Below are 23,052 nucleotides of genomic sequence, written 5' to 3'. Positions count from 1 at the left end.
GGTTATGACACGGACTATCTGGCTACTGGCCATGGCCGGTAGGGACGGAAAATGGTGTTCAAGTGGCTATGTCTACCTGGGACCGGTGCCGTGATACACAAAATGCAAATTTGCCAATCAGGGCTTTAGATGACAGCATTAGCCGCTGAAAGCCAATAGTTTATTCAAAGTATGTGCTAAATGCTGACAGTAGTCTGTTGTAGCACCTCCATTACGCAGTAGTGAGCTACAAGGAATATGCAGGCCTAGTAGGGGTGGTAGGTCACATTATGCATTGTAGATAGACAGGCAGGGCGAAGGCCCCAGTTCTGTAGCTAATAGAGACATTATTGGAGTGTTTGGAGCATTATGGCACCTATATAGCGCTTAGATAGCCAATCTTAAGGGCTATGAACACTAAGCTATGAGTGCATGCCTTTTAGAGCTTGCTCACATCGGGTTAATTCATCTCGGCTTCTCTTAGAATATTCTGCCTTTCTAACTGTAGCCCTGCATTGCTTCGTAAACAAATCCTGTTTCCCTGAGAAGGCCTGGTACGGCCTTGCCCACACGCTGATAAGGACATTCCAGTGCTTTCGCAGAGAGGGCTCCAAGGGAGGGGTAGGAGCGAGCAGGGAGCATCTCAGAGAGAGTTGGCTTTTTCCATGAGCAAGCCTATTTTTTGCACAGGGAAAGTTCTGGAACTGCGTGTCATGGACTGACAGCACGAGATTAAAAAAATGCATGGCCACATGGATCAGGTGGGAGATCGATCCGTGGACTTGGTTCGAGCAAGATCGAGTGTCCGGAACCTGATGCTCTGTCGGCACCCTGCAGCGCTGGCCTCTGAGTGGGGCTGGCAACAGCTAGCTTATGAGGGCCAGGGTCTCCCAGTGCTGATTGAAGGGGCGTAAGACTGTGTTTCTCTATGTTTCTCTAAGTTCTATGTTTCTCTATATTTTGTATTTCTCTAAGTGTTGTGTTTTGTAATCTTCTCTAACTTGAATCCCAAGATGCTGCTAAATTTTACTGTTTATGCTTTTTCTAATAAATGGTAAACATTTTGAAGGTGTCATTTGTCACTAGCATGAGTTCACTGCTCGGCACAATAGAACTGTATTTTGGGCTGATTTGGGTAATTTTTGCTCTCAAGGGCTGGTCCTGAGGAAGATTTTCCCAATTTCAAGACATTTGGTGGCAGCTTGGGGATTTGTGCAGAGCAGTGCCTTGCTGTGAAATGACAAATTGTATGAGAGAGCACAGTGCAGAGTGAGGAGCAGGCTGTCGCATTTTCTTGGTGGTCTCACTGCAGCTCTGAGACATCAAATAGACAGCATTTTTGGTATCGGCTTGCCGTGGCCGATAGCTTGTGTAGTTAAGACTTTCCCCTTCAGTAAATCAGTCGTGGCTGACTTACTGCTTGGGAACGGAGCCAGGGAGCACAAGGCGATAAACAAGCGGGAAAATGGCTATGTTTAAAGCGCTCCGATGAATGGTGAAGAAAGATTTATGTTCAATTAGGAAAGATTTTTTTCATGCGGTTTCCCCCAGTTAAAGTTGTAATTTGGAATGCAAAGTGAGACGGAGTTCTTACTCTATTCTGTCATGAGGGCAGGAAAATAGTTGCGAGGATTTGACATGCAAATTGTGAATAGTGATTTAAACATTGAGATCCAGCCCCAGTGTGCTAGCGAGTGGGGGGCTGTAATGTAAGGAGGCGAAGGTTCGCTTTATAAATTTATGCTTTTGAAGTTTTCACATTCCTGAAGATAACGTGGGAATGAGGCGTGTTTAGGAGAAAGAGTAATATCTGTGTTGAGAGCCTAAAGGGTTTGTTTTTTGGCAACTGTAAATTCCATGTGCTGGTGGTGCATTCTGTTTAAAGAAACACACTAAAATGGCTACATTGCATTTTAGCTGTGCCATGCTTACAATGGGTGAGAGACTCACTTAAAAAAGAAAGTGAGTGAATGGCATGTGAATTTTCGATTTTTGTGTATTGATTTGAAATTGCAGTATCAGTTTGCAATGGTTTGGGGGAAAAGACAATTTATATTTTCTAAACTGCCCCTAGAGTATGTGACTGTTCCCACGCTATGCCATGAATTAAAGTACTGTTGCTATTAAGTGATGTATGTTTTGGAAATAGTGACCTGTTGACTGCGGTACATGGTGAAAAATGTTGTTGACACATTTACAGCCCACAAGCAATATAGAGTGTGGGTTGCTCTTGCAGAAAACGTGCAGGGAGCTGCACTACACATGACATGTTTTAAATGCACTGAAATAAGTGGTTATATTCTGGCAATGGTACAACATAATGAAAAATCTGTGTGTGATAAGACAGCACAAATATTTAGTGGGTTGCTGGTTCTTTTTAAAGATCGCACAGTGCATTGGAGTGAGTTTGTGAAGCCAAACTACAATGTCACCAGAAAGAAACATGATTTTAAATGGGACATTGATCAGTGGCCTGTTTTAAAACAGGCTAAAAGACGCTTTGCCGATTTGCAAAATTACATGGAGTTGAATCTGATGACAAGAAAAAGTGCCTCTTTTGAAAATAAGAGTCTTGCTGTGCAGAGCTTGTGCCTTGAAGATAACTTGCACTGTCTTGGGCGAGGTGCGCGAAAAAAAAAAAAACTGTTGGAGGAAGGCAGGAAAGCAGAATGCTGCACTCCTGTTCAGTAAAATGGGGTTTATAGAAGCTGGCAGATATGGGAGTTTTTCTGAGTTGCTGGAGCAGTGCAGAAAACAGTTAATCTGGATGAACTGTCTGAAACGAGTGCCTTCCATTGAGGCCGCCCCACCTTAAGAGTTATAGGCCTAAGAGCAAAGAGACAAGCTTGCTGCGTGTGTATGGCGCTGCCATGTGCACAGGAAAGATAAACAATGACATTCCTGTATTCCATCCCCTGTGAGAGACACCGTCAGTGTGAGCAAAGACAGAGGAGGGGGGGCAAAGACAGAATGCTGAAACAAAACTAATCAATAATTGCCGTGAGTGAGAATATGAAAAAGAACGCAATCTACCTTACACATGCTGATGTACGCATGCTTTCTGATACTGGCATGCAATAACAGAGCTGATCAGAAGTAAAGAATTTGCCCAGTATCAACACTGGAAGGAAAATAAATGCTGCATGCAGATGGCAGACTGGGCGCATCACGCATCTGAACATTTGGGGAACCTGTGCATCTGTGAATGGGCTAAGAAAAGACAGCCGCCCATTTCAAGAGACATTGCCGTGCAAGCTGCATCCCCATGCCCCATGTGATGTGAAGTGAAGAGACATTGCTGTGTAAGCTGCATCCCAGTACTCCATGTGATGTGAACTGAAGTAATGCGCTGTGCACTGGAGAAGAAACCTCTAGGCGCTTTGAGAAGTGAAAATACACAGCTGGCAAAATGCAAGCTACATTGCCAGGGCTGGAGTAACTGACAAAGACATTATGGCGTTCCAGATGGAAGCAAAACTGACAAAGGTAGCCGTTTTGCAAGAGACAACATGCAGAGCGGGGCTTTGGAGTATAACATGAACACTGCACATTAGCCATGATCCAGAAGCCTCACGGCTTAGTGCAAGAATGAATGATTTGTTGAAGCAAATAAAGAAACTGACTTAGACTATCGCACTCAAAGGGGTGGCCCAAGAAATCGGCAGACACCATTTGGGAAAATGACAGGTGGAAAACCAGAGGCTTGAAAGACACTAGCTGTATGGAGAAAAATAAACAAAGCTGCTTGTGCAACTGCAGGCGGTATGGGACTGAAAGACTTTACCTTTGAAAAATGGAGTGATGCCAGCAGGGCAACCTAAATCAAGATCATGAAACACTGGCTGCAAGTTGGCGCCTGGCGCCTGGCATTCGTGATCGCTTTGGTGACAAAGAAAAGCATTGAGAAGTGCGACCTGGGTACTTATTATATGGCATTTCTAAAATCACAGATCAGTCTGAAGTACCATTGACCAACTATGATCGCATTGCACAAATGAGTTTGTGATTAGGCAGTTACACCCTGTATGGTTGAGTGTAAATAATCCCCCAGTAACACAAAGAAGGGTGACCAATAATTGTGGTAGAAATGATAAAGTGTGTAGTTACCTGATGAGACTTCTGAAGGTGGGGGTGGTGTTAAGGGAAGGGGTGGATAACGCTGATATTGTAGTTTTGATGACATCCTAACGTGGAGAACACTGACGTACTTTTGATGAAATCCTAACATTTCTGTTTGTATTTTGCCTAGGCAAAAAAACCAAGACAGTTGCGTGCCATGATTGGGGTAGATGTGTGCAATTTGCGGGTGACACTGATCAGTCAAGCAGACGCATTCTCAGAGAAAGCAGGTCACTGCGAGATGATATGTGAGCTTTGAACCTGTCCTGCACCGCACTCAATGCTGCTAACATGCATGATGTATGAGGACATTTATTCTGTAACCTGCGAGAAGTGTCCAACAGAGTAATAACTTTTGCTGAACTGGCACGGTGCAGACTTGGCTAGTTATCAAACATTTGATGCTGCACATTCAAATGATTCAGTTGCTGGAAATAACCTGGTTGATATGTTTTGCCTTTCTTGTTTAAAGGACTGTGGACAATGGGTTGTGGACTGTGACATCATGCACCACAAACAGCTGTGTGACACAGCACTTGAATGCTAACACATTGAAAAATGGTTTTTAAATGCACTTTTGAGATGAATCTGAAAAAACGAAAAGTTTTGCTCTTCCAACTGAATTGCTTTAACCAGAGATGCTTTTTTTTTTTTTTTTTAAACTACTACGTTGCACGTAGGCAGGAAAATGATTTATGAATTGTTGGGGCAGCAGGATTATGCAAGCAGGAGCGTAATATATTTTGAGATAAAATGAGTGCGCACACCAAAGTTAGCTGTGCGTAGGTTAAGGTTCTTAATTTGTAGTAATGCTGCCAAGTGTGTGAGCTCTAATTTGAGATGGTAACCTTTGAAACACTGGATACTTTTACAGCCAGCCTTAAGGCGGGTAAAGGAAACCAAGACACGCCATACTTGATTTTATGACACAGTGTGTGACACGTTTTTTTTTAAACCAACAAGTTTCATGTTTCTGTGGGGACGGCTGTCTCCAGCACACTGATGCAAGGAGTCACATTTTCATTGTAGACATTTAGAGTAATTCATTAGAAAAGCGCTACAAATGAGTATCCACATGGAATTGCTAACATACTGGCCTGGCACATTGTCGGGCATTTTTTGTCACTGACTCATATGACTGGTGCTTATGAAATCCTAGGCCCAAATGTTTCAGTGAATGGATCCAATAATTTGTTTGATGTTTTATGTTTTTCTGACCAAGAACTGCAGCGAGTGTTCTCGCCAAGATTTTATGGACTATAATTTGACTAAATGCATTTCACACAATGGTACGATGAAACAGCCACTGCCGGATGGTAGTATGGTGTTTGTAGCTAAATCTAATATTGTATATGGTAGGCATCCCACTTGGAGAAGGGTATTCTCCAAGTCACACAAGGTAGAAACTGTGAACATGTTAGATTTTCCAGTAGTAAGGCAACATTTAAATTGTAGGCTGGTAATGCACACCTCTATTATTACAGTGATACACTTAGACATAGATTTATCACGAGGCAATGTTTCCTTAGTACTACCAAGCTGCTACAAATGGAGTCAATTTCTATGCCCCATCACCAAAGTGCGCGTAGCTAGGGAGCTAGATTCATTAATTGCGTGAGCAGCAGGGGGTAACAGGAGCCTTAAATGATTTTAACACAGAAACTGTGCACAATAAGCTAGCCACTATGGGTTCTGATGCCAGCTCTGCTATAAAACTTCTGGCCTAGTGGGGCCCATTGATACGCCCAACACTGCTACAAGTATTGGCCACCACTGCAGATGGTAAAACTTTAGTTATGAAGACATTTTTTCTGCCATAGGGCAGGTCAACAGGACTGCTAAATACACACGATGCATTTTATGGCGAACATTGTTAAATCAGCAGGTGTGTCGGAATAGAAACAATATTATGCCTCCTATTGTAACAATTGTATGTGTATTGGCCTACGCCAAGTTGTCTAAACATCATGTGCGAACAAACTCCACGGCAAGGTCTTGACCTTAGAGAAACCAATGTAAGCCGCCAGCTTGGATTGAGCCGCCATTTTAGGTTCTCTTGTTATGTAGAAATCACCCTGAACATCAAAATGGAGGCCAAATGACATTCTGAGTAAGATTCTGGCCGTTGTGACCTCCGTACAGCTGAATAATTAATATGCCTGCAGGCCACTTGTCGGGGTCGTGAACTGAGACCTTGTCCTACCGTTGACCTATATGTAAATGTACTACTTATATCAGCAAAACTAATCGAAATGCATATATTAAAGGATTGACCTGGCAAGGAACCCTAAGACCAGAATTAAATATTTTGCAGAATGGTTAACCCGCAAGAGGGTTGGCCACGGGCTGGACAAATTGTATAAAAGGCCCGGGTATTCCAATATGCGCTCTCTCTCACTAACACATCGAACCCCCGTTGAAGTTCGTTATGTTATACTGAGAGCCGAATAGCTATCCGTTTGTCAATTGACTTCGTAACTGTTGTAGCTTGAAATAAAGCACTTGTATGTTTCTTTGTAACCTGTGTTGGTGTGGTTCTTTTTGGGCTTCCCGGCCTCATATTATTTTTCTGTTTTCACAGTTGGCGCCCAAATAGGGACCCTCAAGATTGATGCCGGATCATTGAAGGATTGACGCAGACTATCGAACCAGGATCGGACGGTGTGATACTGCGGGCCCGACCGAACGAGACGCGATACCTTGGCAGCGCTGCACGATCCGATCCTTGGACGATAGTCGTGTGGTCTGACACGGCATCTTGACGAGGGTCCATTTTTGAGGCGGGCAGATTTGTCGAAACCACCAAACACAAGGTAAAATTCGTTAGGTAAGTTCTTTGGTAAACCGTACGGTCCTCCTTAGGTTTGGTCAGGTGTAGTCGTGACCCGACTCTTAATTTAACCCTGACAATTTGAATTTGGCGTATTGTATCTGCAGACACAATTATTGACCAGGTAACACCAATTTTTTGTGAAATGCCTGGGAAATTGTCTAGCTGCTTTAGGGCTCTGCTCCGCAGCGATCGACAATCTTTGGAATTTAGCCACCCGGCACCACAGGAGGGGTCGCCGGCGTGTACTATGTACTGTAAGCATGGCATTGGAAGTATAGTATTTAATGATATTTGGCAAAGACAAACCAGACATGCCTCCGAATGTCAGTGGCCAATCGATGGTAGTTTCGAGATCCCCCGTATTGAATACCTAGAATCGGTCTTGCTAAAGAAGAAGGCCAGACCTGCAGCATTTGATGTTTTGCAGAATTGGAAAAAAGAAGCGTTGCAGCAGCTTAAAAGTAGGGATAAACATGCACGCCGTCATAAAACGAATGCCGAAAAGGCGTTGTTATATGATAAGGAAAAACTTTCAGAGTCAGTCAAGAATATGGATAGGGCTTTCTCACTCGGTATCCAGAAAATATATCCCTCTAAAGATTTTCATGTTTCCGAAGAATTTATTGATAAATTGTTAAACGAACGCAGGCCTGGTGCCTCTGCGCCACCTCCGTATGATCCTCTCCCTGGTGCTCTGCCCATTCGTGCTGTTATTCCTGCTGTTAGTACTGTTCCCCCTGTACAACGTATTGTTCCTATTCCTCTAGCTGCTGTTCCTCCACCTACTCTACCACCCCTTCCCCTTGCGCCAATAGTCGCACCTCCATTGAATTTGCCCGCCCCTCCGCTCCCGAGTGGTTCTGTACTGACTGAAGTTGATCAGGGTGGGGGGTCAAAGATTGTTACTCGAAATACTGTCTCTGCAGAAAAGAAACGGGAATTATTTGCATGGGCTAAGCATTGTATGGAGAGAGGTGATCAAGCTGACGTTTTCTCCACATTATCAAATATGGGCAATTTTCCCGAGAAAAATGTTTTTATTGAAGGTTTGGGGACTCATTTATGTGTAATGTGGGGTAGATTACATAATACGGATCTCCCACAAGGGTTGAGGGATCTAAATACTTTAGCGCTTTCGAGGGACACTGAGGAGAAAGTACATGGTCATGTTGAGAGGTTATTTGAGTATAGGAGGGACTTAGAAAGATTACGGGATGAGGATTGTGAAGACGACAGTATGTATGTACAGAAACGGTTCCTTCCGTGTCGTAAATCGGCATCTGAGGAAGTACGAATTTGTACCAAAGATACGATTCGATGGATCTCGGATTCATCGATACCGGCAGATGAAGTATATGACACGTATAGTCAGTATACAGTAGAAATGCAGAGGAAGGTGATTCAGGTAATGGTACAGTACCTGCAGGATGAATGTGTAAGGAAGGTTAGTTGTCCTATAGAGTTATTGGGTATTTGTAAGAGGGCTTTTTCGCCCGACACTTCTTCGGCTGCCTTAGCGCTCGACCTGGCTCTGTTGCTTAGTAAGCGATCAGAATTACCTATATCTCAGTTGCCAATGAGAGAGGTTCCGCCGACATTTGTCCCAAAGGTTGAGATTCCCGCTAACGTTGGGACAGGTGCACCCGCTGTGGACATCCCTGCACATTATGTATCACAATTTGTTCACGTTCCATTTTCGCGACAGGAAGTGAACACTATTAGACAATCAATTCCTGATATTAGGAAAAATCCGACAGGATTCTACAAAGAGATAGAGTCTGTTTTACAGTCCTCTGTGTTCACCCTAAGTGATATTGACTTGCTATTCCCTGTACTCCTGCCCGTAGATTTATAGAAGCAGGTTCGAACAATAGACGATGTGCCAGGGTTGGGAGATACGTGGGCTAACATAACTAGGTTTGATGGGGAAAGACCAGCTGGTGAGAAACCACCTCAGGTAATACTCACTTTGCCTGATAGAATTGTCGCAAAATTGAAAACCATAATTCCTGCGAAAATAATTATTTGGGACAAGTTTACGGCCTGTGTTCAAGGAAAATCTGAAGGTGCCACCGAATTCTTTAATCGATTCGAACAGGTATTCTCTGACTTCAGTGGACAGGACTTGGGCACAGAGTCTGGGAAAAGGTTGTTTGTGGACAAATTTGTACGTGGATTGCTGCCTGACATCCAGTCACAGATTATGTCTTCTGAGAGCGCTTGGCAGGCGAAATCCCAATCTGAAGTTTTGCACATGGCTCAGTATTATGAGAACTTTGTTAATAATGAAAAAGAGAGAATAGAGAAGAGGAAAGGAGATTTAAAGACTAAAGTATTGTTACAGCAAATTGTTAGAAATCCCAGAGGAGGTAATTCACAGACCAGAGGTCAGTATGTTCCGAAAGGGAACGTCCCCTTGGGTCCTGTGAATATTAATCAATGTGTCTGTTGCCGCCAGGAAGGTCATTGGCGTGCACGGTGCCCCGTCCTTCGACAGAGGTCAAAAAACACATTTGGGTGTATGGGTAAATGACCTAGAGGTCGCCCCGGAGTGGGGGGCCTGATAGAGGTCAGTTCTCGCAAGATCCTCAGCAACCTTTTTCACGGGATAATCAGACTTCAAGTGTGGACACGAGAAACATATTTGATCACCCTTCTGCTGCCTACCTTTCTGAAGAGCTTCCTTCTGATGACATTTTATTTCGTTAGGATTGCCCGAAGCAGGGTTTGGAACCTTCACCTATTCCCGTTAGTCAAAAAGGTCCCTACGTTGAATTGTTAGTGGGGAATAGGAAACATCAGTTTTTGATAGACACTGGAGCACAGAAGTGCTCCATTGATCATTCTCGGGTTCCAAACATTCCACTGTCAGGGCAAACTAATGTTTCTGTAGGGTTTTCTGGCATACCAGTTGCTTGTCCGGTTTCTTCGCCAGTGCCTGTTTCTTTGGGTCCCTTTACGGACCATTGTCCATTCCTCTTGACTTCAAACTGTGGAGAGAATTTGCTGGGGTTAAATCTGTTGAAGAAACTAAATGCAGTAATTCATTGTTCCTCTGACGGAGTGCGACTGACGGTTTCACCACAGCAACTTCCCAGTTCTCAGTTTTTGACTCGACCATTGCCTCCTGAGTTTAGCGTTGTCCCGGAATGTTTGTGGGCGGTTGACGACAATGATGTCGGGGTACTACAGGTTGAACCCGTTAAAATAGTTTTGAAACATGGAGTTAAACTACCACGCATTCCGCAAAATAAAATATCAGTTGAGGGTGAGCGTGCTTTGAAGCGCATTGTCTCTGATTTTGTGCATCGAGGAGTGATCGAAGAGATTGCAGGTAGTTTATGTAACAGCCCGATTTTACCCGTGTACAAGAAAGGCGACAATGCAATCCCATTCTGTTTCATAATTGATCTACGCGCTATTAATAAAGTTGTCGCCCCACAATTTCCAATTGTGCCTGATGTGACAACGATACTAACGATGATCCCTGCTATAGCTACTCACTTTAGTGTTGTGGATCTGAAGAATGCTTTCTTCAGTATTCCTATACACAAGGATAGTAGATATTTGTTCGCGTTCACCTTGGGGGGACGTTCGTTCACATTTACTCGTGCACCTCAAGGTTATACTGAAAGTCCAAGCATTTATAGTAGGGCTTTGAAAGAGCAGCTTGACAACCTTGAATTGCCATCTACTTGTACACTACTTCAGTATGTCGATGACTTACTTTTAGCTGCAGATTCTGAAAGTGCTTGTAAAGAAGGCAATGTATTGTTGCTTATTCATTTGGCTGAACATGGTCATAAAGCTTCGCTTAAGAAATTTCAATATTGTTGTCAGGAGGTCGCCTATTTAGGCTATCTCCTGTCAAAGGAGGGGAGAAGATTGACACCTGAAAGAATAAAACACATTTCTGGCATGTCTGTTACAAATACACAGAAGGAAGTCAGAGCCTTAATAGGTATGGCTTCTTACTGTAGGCTGTGGATCCCGAACTTCTCACTAGTGATAAAACCGATGTTGGCCTTGACGAAGAAGGGCATTTCTTCGCCGCTGCCATGGAAGTCGGAACATCAACGATCATTTGAGCTTCTCAAAGCCGAGTTATGCTCTGCACCGGTTCTGGGTACTCCAAATTACAATAAGGCCTTTATGTTGTTTGTGCATCAATGTGATGGATGTGCTTTGGCTGTGTTAACACAGGAACACGGAGGGAAGAATAGACCGTGCGGCTACTACTCTTCCGCCCTTGATCCTGTCGCATGCGCTTTGCCAAGATGTTTGCGAGCTGTCGCTGCTGCTGCCGTGTCTGTAAAACAGAGTGAGGGAATGGTCCTAGGCCATGATTTAACCCTGATGGTACCTCACTCTGTAGATATCCTATTGAATAAAACCCAAACACAGCACCTCACCTCTGCAAGGCTGACGAGGTATGAATTAACTTTGTTTGCCCCTCACATTCAAATTAAGAGGTGTTGTGTTCTTAATCCGGCTGAACTCCTACCTTTCCCTCAAAATACTGTTTGCGGTGACGAAGAATCACATGACTGCCTGTATACTACTGAACAGCAAACAAAGGGCAGGATAGACCTTGTAGATACTCTTTTGGGCAATGCGGAAGGGGAGCTGTTTTGTGATGGCTCCTGCTTCAAACTCCCGGATGGTACATCTACAGCTGCCTATGCAGTTACTACATTGAGTACGGTTGTTGAAACTAAGAGAATTCCGCATAACTCCGCGCAGGCCGCAGAGATTATAGGATTGACCCGAGCTTGTGAACTCTCCGAAGGGCATACAGTAAACATATATACTGATAGCCAGTACGCCTTTGGGGTGGCTCACAACTTTGGGAGGCTCTGGTCGGAAAGAGGGTTCCTAACCTCACATGGGACCAAGATTCAGCATGGCCCCCTAATAGTGCAATTGCTCTCGGCACTCGCGCTCCATAGTCAGTTAGCGATCATGAAATGTGCAGCGCATCGTAAGGTCATAGATGATGTGGGAAAAGGGAACGCTTTTGCTGACCAGATAGCCAGGCAAACGGCCACAGACTTTAGCGCAGACATGTATGCTCTAAGAGAAACAAAACATGCCTATGTAATGGATTAGGGTATTGGGTCTGTACGAGATATCCAAGCCGATGCCACGATAGAAGGGTCTAAAAAGTGGGCCGAAGGGATGGGGAAACTAGATGAAGATGGGTGTTGGGTGGATACATCTGAAGGGAAATGGTTGCTCCCTGATTCATATGTGCTGGCGATGGTTACGATGGCACATGGTCCTAAGCATGTGTGTGCTCAGCAGATCACGAAAATGTTAAAACAAGTCTGGGTAAATGATAAAATTTTGAAGATCACGCAGCGCTATGTCCAGAATTGCATATGTTTACAGCACAATGTGGAGAAGGGGACAGTAACTCCAAGGGGTAGTTTTGGGCCTCCTTCTGTTCCCTTCGAGGTCATCCACTTTGATTGTATTGAGATGGAACGGTGTAACAATCTAAAATATGTCCTTGTGATCATTTGTGCTTTTAGTAAATGGGTTGAGGCTTTCCCCGTTAAGAATGCTACTGGCATGACCACTGCGAAGACTATGGTAAAGGAATTCTTTCCACGATTTGGGCTGCCAAGAGTAATTTGGTCGGACAACGGTCCCCATTTTGTTGCAGCAGTAATTTTGCAGATATGCACAGTGTTACACATTGAAAAGCGATTTCACTCGGCTAGACATCCTCAAAGTGTTGGGTTGGTAGAGATACATAACGGTATCCTAAAGAATAAGCTTGCTAAAACATGCGCCGGCACCAAACTGAAATGGCCGGACGCCTTACCTATTGTTTTGTTAGCCATGCGTGCCACACCTCAAACTAAGACTGGGCTCTCTCCATTTGAGGTAGTGATGGGGAGACCTGCTAATATTTGGGGTCTTCCGAAGCCTAAAGCATTGAGGGAGGTTGAGAATGTATTGCTTGTACTACTGTAACCAGTTGACTAAAAATCTGTATCTCGTTTATCATCAGGTTCAATCAGCTTTACCTGTACGGTTTACGGGCCCAGGACACAATATTCAGCCTGGAAGTTGGGTCCTGGTGAAGGCCTACGAAAGGTCTTCCTGCCTCGTGCCTCGCTGGCGGGGACCCTACCAGGTGCTGTTGGTCACCCAGACAGCAGTGCGGGTGGCTGGAAAGAAGCATTGGATCCACGGGACGCATGTCAAGAAACTTCCTCACCCGACGCCACACGTTACAGAAGAAGCAGAACCCCTCGCTGATGCTACAATCTCAGATCCTGGAGTAGCAAATAGCTCTGTGAGTGTGTCGGAGAATCTCTCTGAGCCCGTGGAGCTTGGGGAACAGTCCATTTTGTCTCCACACTCTTTGGAAAGGTCACTTCCGGAAAACGTTGTTTCAAGTTCTGCGACTTCCGTCGCCTCTGATACGTTGCCTCCCTGAGGAAGTGATGTTACCTTATTTCCGGATCAAACAGTACTGGGAATCACCAGGTACAACCTTCGATGAAGAAAATAGAACTGCGGCATGGGTTTTGCCTGCGCATCTGGAAAAGAAAAGAGTCATTGAGAGTTTGTTCTTGCAAAAGAAAGTTTTTGAAAAGAAAGGGATTCTGCTGGCTAGGGTTGGGGAAGGACTAAGAAGTCGCGCGACCGTAGTGTCGCCAGCAAAGAACAATGGGGTCGTCGATTGAGAAAGTACGATGCCTGCCACCTCCACCGCTGCTGCTCGCATTGGACTTGTAAATAAAGGGGTGACCAACTCGGACAATGAACAATGTGCCTGGGCCCCGAAAACGTATTGCTGTGTTGTGATAATAGTAATTTGTATAGTTACTGCCGTGGGACTCTGGTACTTTGAAGAAATGTATCCTCTAGAGCCTCTTCTGCCAATTGAAATTGTACCTACTGCTTTGACTCCCTCTGTACACCTTCATACTCTGTCACCTAGGGACTCCCAGCATAGACGAAAGTACCATAATAACACTTTAATGATAATAATGAATTCAACGCATGCCATTTTTAATAAGACTAATTGCTGGATCTGCACCCATTTACCGCCACATCGGAACAAGGGGCTAGGATGGTATATTCACCCTTTACCTTTAACGACTGCTTGCTATGCCTCTCTTAGAGCATTATTCTTTGGCCGTTGGAATGACAGCATCTCAGGGAACTTTGATGGAACTAATTTAAATAATTTTGAGAAACGTGAATTGACTCCCCTGGGATGCTCGCTTTTTGCAAATATAAGTAAGCCTAATGTTGCTTCTATTAGGCCATCTGATAAACTGTCTCTTCCTTTCCAAACTCTAATTTCCTTTAAAATGGCTCCGATAGGCAATAAGGACGCTGTGCCTCCTTCCTACTCCATTAACCATAGCCCCGATTCAGTCCCCTTCTGTGTACAAAGAAATGGCACTCGGTCAATGGGAGATTTTGAAGGTTGTGTGAACATTGTAAATTTGACCGGAGAGAACAGGCCTCTGTATGTAGGGGGGCCTGTCTATTTCGTTTGCGGTAGTACAGCATTTCCCTGGTTGCCCAAGGATTGGCAGGGAACCTGTTATTTAGGAATCCTGTTACCTGGGGTATTCATAGCTAGTACTTTGGAAGTTTCTAAGGCTCGCCCACGACGGGACGAGAATGGAGATACCCCAGGGCAAATATTGGGAGATATAACAAAATCAGTTGTGCCATTTTGGGGACAGATAGCAAATTCTGAAAATATTAGAGGGCTAGCAAGAGTACTGGAGAGAACCATCAACCGGACCACGGATATACTCTACAGTATGACACTGCAACAGAAAGCAATAAGATTGGTAGCGCTCCAAAACCGGATGGCATTAGATGTCATTCTGGCAGAACGTGGTGGAGTATGTAAATTAGTGGGGTCCCCTTGTTGTGTTTTCGTACCAGATTCCTCACCGACAATTTTCAAAGCAATACAGAACTTGCACGTCCTTAGTTCAGAAGTGCATGTTCCCGTGGGAGATTGGAGTATTAGTGCTTGGTTCTGGGATTCTCTACGATCCTGGGGTTGGAAGGTGCTTTCTGTCATAATGGTTATTTTGGGAATCCTGCTACTCCTTTGTTGCTGTATCCGATGTCTACCTAGTATATGTGCAATGCTAGGGGGATGTTGCGCTCAGGCAGTGAGCACGATAGGGCACAAAATGTATGCACCAGATACAGCATCTAAAGAGTTTGTGTTGCAAGAGGTTCTGGTGAACGACTTAATGGCTATAGATATTACAGATAACGATTCAGGATGTATGGACGACAATGCATGGAGTTATTTACAAAGACATTAGAAATGGTATTAGCACTTGGCATAGGCCAAAAGGAGGGTTTGTCGGAATAGAAACAATATTATGTCTCCTATTGTAACAATTGTATGTGTATTGGCCTATGCCAAGTTGTCTAAACATCATGTGCGAACAAACTCCATGGCAAGGTCTTGACCTTAGAGAAACCAATGTAAGCCGCCATCTTGGATTGAGCTGCCATTTTAGGTTCTCTTGTTAAGTAGAAATCACCCTGAACATCAAAATGGAGGCCAAATGACATTCTGAGTAAGATTCTGGCCGTTGTGACCTCCGTACAACTGAATAATTAATATGCCTGCAGGCCACTTGTCGGGGTCGCAAACTGAGACCTTGTCCTACCGTTGACCTATATGTAAATGTACTACTTATTCAGCGAAACTAATCGAAATGCATATATTAAAGGATTGACCTGGCAAGGAACCCTAAGACCAGAACTAAATATTTCGCAGAATGGTTAACCCGCAAGAGGGTTGGCCAAGGGCTGGACAAATTGTATAAAAGGCCCGGGTATTCCAATATGCGCTCTCTCTCACTAACACATCGAACCCTCGTTGAAGTTCGTTATGTTATACTGAGAGCCGAATAGCTATCCGTTTGTCAATTGACTTGGTAACTGTTGTAGCTTGAAATAAAGCACTTGTATGTTTCTTTGTTACCTGTGTTGGTGTGTTTCTTTTTGGGCTTCTCGGCCTCATATTATTTTTCTGTTTTCACAGGTGTTGGCTTTTCGCTCCGAGTGGGGGCGACCATCCTCAACCCACTGGCACACAGAGCTACAGCTACCAGCAAACATATGGATTAAACCGCTTGCTTTTGATTGCATGAATAACACATGCCATGCTTTGATGCAAATTAGTAGAATTGTTTTTATTTAGATAACCTGGTGCCCATGGGTTCACCTTGCTCATGGAATTAGATGGTTTCTGGTTGGGTTCCATATACATGGGGGAAGTGTCTAATCACACAGCCCATAGTCACGTTTGAATGCCCTGGGATCAGGGCGAGGGTAGGCCCTTAGAGTGAAAGGCTGCCAGGTTTAGAATTGGTAACCATACATAAATGCAATAGTGCATTGTAGATTAGACCACACCGGATTGCCTTGATATTGCATGTTGCTTTTTAACTGACAATCAGTTATACGATAATTATTTAGGTATTTTTGTGTAGGCCAGGTTTTGGCTAGAGTAAATGGCCATGTTCACTTTGTGTAGGTATTTTTTGTGTAGGCCAGGTTTTGGCTAGAGTAAATGTCCATGTTCACTTTGTGTAGGTATTTTTGTTTAGGTAGTGTTTTTACTAACCTTGCATGCCACGCTGACTAACCGCTAGAAGATAGTTTGCTTAAACCTCTTGCAAAGCCCCAAGGTCTTTCACCACCTCATTTATCACTGCACTACATACTATGTTGATGAGTATTAGCCCATTGTCGCCCACACTTTGAATAGGGGTGGAATGTTGTGATACACAAAATGCAAATTTGCCAATCAGGGCTTTAGATGACAGCATTAGCCGCTGAAAGCCAATAGTTTATTCAAAGTATGTGCTAAATTCTGACAGTAGTCTGTTGTAGCACCTCCATTACGCAGTAGTGTGCTACAAGGAATATGCAGGCCTAGTAGGGGTGGTAGGTCACATTATACATTGTAGATAGACAGGCAGGGCGAAGGCCCCAGTTCTGTAGCTAATAGAGACATTATTGGAGTGTTTGGAGCATTATGGCACATATATAGCGCTTAGATAGCCAATCTTAAGCGCTATGAACACTAAGCTATGAGTGCATGCCTTTTAGAGCTTGCTCACATCGGGTTAATTCATCTCGGCTTCTCTTAGAATATTCTGCCTTTCTAACTGTAGCCCTGCATGGCTTCGTAAACAAATCCTGTTTCCCTGAGAAGGCCTGGTACGGCCTTGCCCACACGCTGATAAGGACATTCCAGTACTTTCGCAGAGAGGGCTCCAAGGGAGGAGTAGGAGCGAGCAGGGAGCATCTCAGAGAGAGTTGGGTTTTTCCATGAGCAAGCCTATTTTTTGCACAGGGAAAGTTCTGGAACTGTGCGTCATGGACTGACAGCACGAGATTACAAAAATGCATGCCCACATGGATCAGGTGGGACATCGATCCGTGGACTTGGTTCGCGCCAGAGCGAGTGTACGGAACCTGATGCTCTGTCGGCACCCTGCAGCGCTGTCCTCTGAGCGGGGCTGGCAACAGCTAGCTTATGAGAGCCAGGGTCTCGCAGTGCTGATTGAAGGGGCGTAATACTGTGTTTCTCTATGTTTCTCTAAGTTCTATGTTTCTCTATATTTTGTATTTCTCTAAATTGGTAAAGTTATTCGAAGGCAGGATAGGTTTGAAAGTGCTTGTGGTAATATGTTCATAGGGTTTTGCGGCTGCCATGGCAAGGGAAGAGGGGCTGTGTATGGAGCCCCGCCTTCTCTTTCCATGTTGGCTGTCTTAGAAAAGGATTTTCCTACCTTCTTACAGCGGGACGCCGCAGGTGTCCCGCTATAGGAAGAAAAATCTATGTTTTACACCCTGGGTTCCCGCTTTAGGGTGCTAATGGCCTTTATTCGCCATTTCAGGGGCTGCAATGGATGATAATGGCCCGTAGCCCTATTTATTTATGTATTTATTTATTTATAACACCCCAATGACCGTAGACATCAGGCTGTGTAGTTGCAGTATTTGTTAAGGACGATGAGGTGGAGGAAGACAGCTTACTTTGATGTCCTTGGTGTTAGTCTTAGCAGTGGACGGTGGTGGCGCGAGTTATGGTTGCTTAGCTTACCATAACTGGCGAATTTCATAGGTTTTTCGATTTTACTTGTAACCATAACGTCCTTTTAACAACGTTTTTTTTTAATTGAATTTCATAGGTTTTTAATAGTGCAACTTAACCATAACGTCCCTTTACACACACACACACACACACACACACACACACACACACCAAAATGTTAAACTTTGAACCTCATGTGGAAGTTAGATTTGGGGCACACTATGTACTAGTGCCTTGTTCGCCAGAGTTTGCCCTTGCTTACTGGGCGATGCTTTAAAAATAGGAGCTGCTCAACAATTTGCAATTTAATTCCCCGTAGCTTGGGTACATTCAGGGTGTAATGCCAGTCGCAACAGTTCCAATGTAGGGTTAGAAGGGACGCTTTCATCCCCTGCATTCTCTTCTGGACGCAAGCTCATTAAAACCTAGGCGGTAATTTGCCAAGGCGATTAAACACTACTCTGTGCTTATGGTTCACTACTCAAAGCAAATGAAAAGGTACAGTATTGTATGACGGACAGGAAGAGTAGGGCCTTACCTTTCTTTACTCTCCACCATTGCTGCTCCGAGATCCATACCCACTTTCGCTAGGGTTTGTTTAATTATGTACTTTGCATTTTTGGCATACTCCATGGGTCAGTATACAAAGTCTAAAATCCAGTCTTTAAAATTGAGGATACATATAATAAAGCCATGGTATTTCTGTAGCAATGGCCAATTCTCTTATGTCAATCAAACTGGCCTATTGAGTGATTGTTCAGGGTTAAAAATGTGCTCTGAACTTTGAGCTATTCAGTGCCTGGATCTAGCCTAAGAAAGCGGTCTTAGTTTGACACGAACTGGAACCAGGAGCTACATTTAGCTCCACAGGCCAACTGGTGCTTTACAAACATGCCTGTGTGACATTAACTGTGTATAAAGAATTGAGAGACATCCAGAATACATTACATAACAGGCAAAAGGTTGAAGTTTGCATCTCATGTGGAAGTTGATTTGCGTTGCACCGTGTACTTGCTTATTGCTTCCCAGTGGTAGCCACTAACTAGCGGGTGATGCACAACACCCAGGACCTGGTTTTGTTGCCTGCTCATCAATTCTTTAATTTTTAACCTTGTTTAATGGAGCAGATATTTACCCACATTTCTTGAGGTGTAATTAAATGCTAGATGTGTAATTATTTGGTAGAGTGTCAGCTAATTTAATTTCATGTGCATCTAATAAAAGGTGACGTTGAGTGAGAAATACGCAGAATTTTTCTAGAAAAGTCATTTTCGACTACTTTCAGGGCATCCGTTGGCGTCCAATCTCCCCATTATGCCTGTGCCATAATTAACCATACACATAAACTTGCTTTTTTATATCCTTAGCATCCGATTGACAAGATAATATTTTAGACTGGTAGCAGAACATATAACTCCTCCCACTGCCTGTATAATTTTGAGCTGAATATTGTGTTTCCAGGGCAAGTACATCTGGCTAATCATAGGGGTTATATATACTTTAGTAGCGGTTTGCCTCCAGACAATTGTGATGCTCGACAATGGTCTTACAGCCAAGTGCATAACATTGGAGGTTACAGTATTCAGGGTCAGTCCCTGGTTATTCATAAAAGGTGTTTAACACTCCACTAGTTTCAATGCCAGAGAAGACCGATTCATGAATACGGCATCATCAGCCTGCCACTAGGGCCCGCTTGAGAAGCTCCAAAGTCCATCAAGCCATCACATCTAGCACCGTCCAGTCTAGATATTTCCTTCAATGTAAAGCTGTGCTTTAAACCTAGCTGGAAATCATAGAAATGTTCTCTCACAATGGCTGATATAACACAGATAAAAAAACATCCATCCACACTACCTCAACCAAATTCTCTTCCCCTGATTCTGAGTTTTTTTTCCACACCCAAATGTGACATTCATTGTCTAAACCCCATTTCCCACCATCTCACTCCCCAAGCCTCCTTCGTTCCCATCTGCAGACTAAAGTCTGGTTACAATACAGCTATCATAGCGATTGGCTAGGGTTCAAAAGGTGCATTTACCACTAACCATTACAGGGTTCGAAATAGCGGTGGAGCTGGGGGCTATTTAGCTCCTGCTTGTAGCCTAGAAGAGCCTGTTAGCTTGATACCATGAGCTACTATTGGCGCCCCAGGCCAACGGATGCTGAACAAACACGCCTATGTGACTTTAACTCTGCGCATTACTGGCAATTGATAAACAATAGGACCCTTTGATATGACATTTAAAGCAGAAGGGGTCATAAATAATTGACAAAGTAATAGGATTCCCTCTTATGTGGCAGTTCGATTTGCAGAACGCCACGTACTACCTTGTGGTACCCCAGTGGTAGCTCCTGATGACTGATTAATGCTGGATACCCAGGAGATGCTTTTAGCGCCTGCTTATCAAATCTCAATTCCAATCCCTGCCATAAGCTAATGAGAATTGACTCTTGGTGAGGAAAAAATGGCGTGCTGTGTGTATGCGAATAGTAAACATTTTGAGTGACTTGATGGCTAGTTAGTAGCTTGCAAGGAGCAGTGCAAATACTACATAGCTTAAGATAAGGGATGCAGCCTAGTGCCAAAACCAGAGTCATCCGAGTATCTTGGCCTTGCGTGAGATCAGGAAGGGAGCGCGAGACTTGGCTGTGCCCGTCTTCCGTACTTTTATTGTGTGCCATGCCTTTTTAAGCCTCTAAAGCTGCCCATGCTTCTTTATGCAAGCTCTCTCATACTTCTTAACCTACCTCTTTCTTTGCATTGTGTGCCTTTAAGTCTTCGATGCACCATTTGCCGTTTTAAGCTTCCCATTCCTGTTAATGAGCTTGCCATGCCTTACAGTTCCAATGCACTTTTATTTTTCCTAGACTTAATTCCTTCTAAGTATGAGAATGCCTTCTGTGCCGCTTAATACCTACCATGACTTTTAACTGCACCCTTGTTATGCCTTTTAGTGCACCTCGATGTTCCCCTTGTGCCTTCAATGCACCATTAAAATTTGTCTTCCACACCTTTCTATGCCCCCCCCTATGCCTTGTTACCCTTTCCATGTCTTCAATCCCAGGGGTGTATAGCATAGGTTATGGCTTGGAGTGTTTTTTAGGCCTCTTGGTGCACGTTATGTCTTTTGCACAGCTCATCACTTAATAATCACCTTTCTTTGCTTTCCACGCCTTTAAAAGCAACGTTATGCCTACTCTGCTTTTTGGCATAGTTGTATGCCTTCGATACTTGGTAATGCACCGTTTATTGAAGATTGTTGCCATTGTATGTCCCCTCTGCCTGTTTATGCACCGGTCTGTGCGTTCTGTGCAGCTATTACCACTCTGCATACTAGGATGTGTAGTTTCTCCCTCCCCCTTCTTTGCATGGCCATACAAGCACACGGATGCCAAATGCGGCTGGCTAAAAGGGAACACGACTGGCCAAATTGGTAACTTGGCCACTCAACACAAAGTCGCTATGGGCAGGGTGTGCTCCCCTCAAAGTCCAAGTCAAGATTCGAGTCATTTTTTGCAAACCATTGTACTCTACACATTACGCTCAATTAGGTTGGTTGAAAAGCCAATATCCATAATTGTCACAATAAATAACTAATAAAAGGACGGGTCTGGAATCCAGGCGTCCCGGACACAGAGTCGTCGGTCACTCTACTAACGTTTTACATCTGAACGTTGAAAGACACATTTAAGCAGACCTCCACAAACAGGAATAATTAGAAGGACTGAATATCATCATGTAACGCGGGTCTCAAGATGTCCCATATCAAGAGTGACTAGCCCATCCATGCACGGTTTAATGTTTAGCATTCTGGTGCATTTCATCTTTCCATTTTATAAATACACTACAAAAAGTCCCAGAATGCTCACAAAAAAACAGCATTGGATGAACCCCACTCGCCGGACACGGAAACTGCGAACATTGGCCGGGAATGTGACATGTTCGCATTCTTGCAAACGCGACTCACCCGGGGGTACAAAGAGGGTGGCCTTGAGCTTGCCCTCCCGTACCGGGATCCTCCGCACCCCTTCTCCCATGAAGGCCCGCTCGTTGGTAGCCTTGGCCAGGGGCTGCCCAGGGGGTCCATGGGCATCGTGCACCTCCAGGTCCAGGTACAGCGGGCTGCAGACGTCCCTCTTCACCAGCCGCCTGAAAGGGGTCTCGGGTAGCAGCGACCACACCAGTCCCATGGGCTCGACCCCCGTGTAGCTGCCCCCCAGGGACGGGGAGCGGGTCAGGTCCAGCTCCCCGCTGCTCTCTGCCGTGTACTGAGCAGAGGATCGGAAAAGCACCCCGGTCTCATCAGTGAGAGAAGCCCGGAGCGTGACCGCCTGCAGGGGGGAGAGACCCCTGACAGAGATGCGGACAGGGTCATCAAACAGGCACTTAGGGGAGGGGGCGATGTCCAGGCTCACGGAGGCCATGTGGGCCCTACGGGCAGGGGCCAGAGCCCTCCTCAAGAAACGAGCCGCCCGTGGAGTGAACCGTGCGGCGGCGGCGGCGGCACGTCCCCTCAGCAGCAGCATGACCATAAAGTGCGCAGCACCTCACCCCACCCCAGGAAAAGCAATGGCGGCCCGAGGGAAGGCAGGGGCGTTGCTAGGGGGGGGGGCTAAGGGGGCTATAGCCCCTGATCTTTTGGTTGTAGCCCCGGATAGAATTTCAGGAGCTACAGCCAAAAGACTAGCTAGCCCCCAGTCCCAACAGTTCCGACATCAGTTTAGCCCTGGATCGTTTCCAGACCTAGCAACTCCCCTGAGGGAAGGGATCAAGGGGCAGTTACGAGTGGAGCTGCTGCTGGGACATGCAGGTCTCCAGATAGGGTCTCTGCCAGAACAGGCGTAAATAAATCACCCCCCCTCCCCATGGTGGCCGAGACCTTTGCTCGGTTTGTGCACAAACTGCAGTTTTTTTTGTTGAGAATATGCATGAACTCCTCTCTAAGTGTAAATAGGGCGTGTTGCTTGTTTTTGGATCATGCTTTTTTCTTTTTTTATAGATGAA

At 44.8% G+C, this 23,052-nt stretch overlaps 1 protein-coding gene across 1 annotated transcript in view; it reads right to left on the bottom strand.

Moving 5' to 3' along the window:
* The window catches only part of LOC138527556 (acyl-coenzyme A thioesterase 1-like), a 112,612-nt gene extending 89,977 nt beyond the window's left edge, over positions 1 to 22,635 (bottom strand). The window contains exon 1 of the mRNA XM_069638810.1: positions 22,016 to 22,635. Within this exon, the coding sequence (XP_069494911.1) occupies positions 22,016 to 22,580 (565 nt within the window). The 5' untranslated portion in view covers positions 22,581 to 22,635. The remainder of the gene's footprint in view (positions 1 to 22,015) is intronic.
* Between the last annotated feature and the right edge of the window lie 417 nt (positions 22,636 to 23,052).

Source organism: Ambystoma mexicanum, chromosome 14 (genome assembly GCF_040938575.1).
Source record: "Ambystoma mexicanum isolate Mex_15411 chromosome 14, UKY_AmexF1_1, whole genome shotgun sequence".
Lineage (NCBI taxonomy): Eukaryota > Metazoa > Chordata > Amphibia > Caudata > Ambystomatidae > Ambystoma > Ambystoma mexicanum.
Note: the sequence above shows the minus strand (reverse complement) of the source record. Positions and strands in the feature narration are given on the sequence as shown.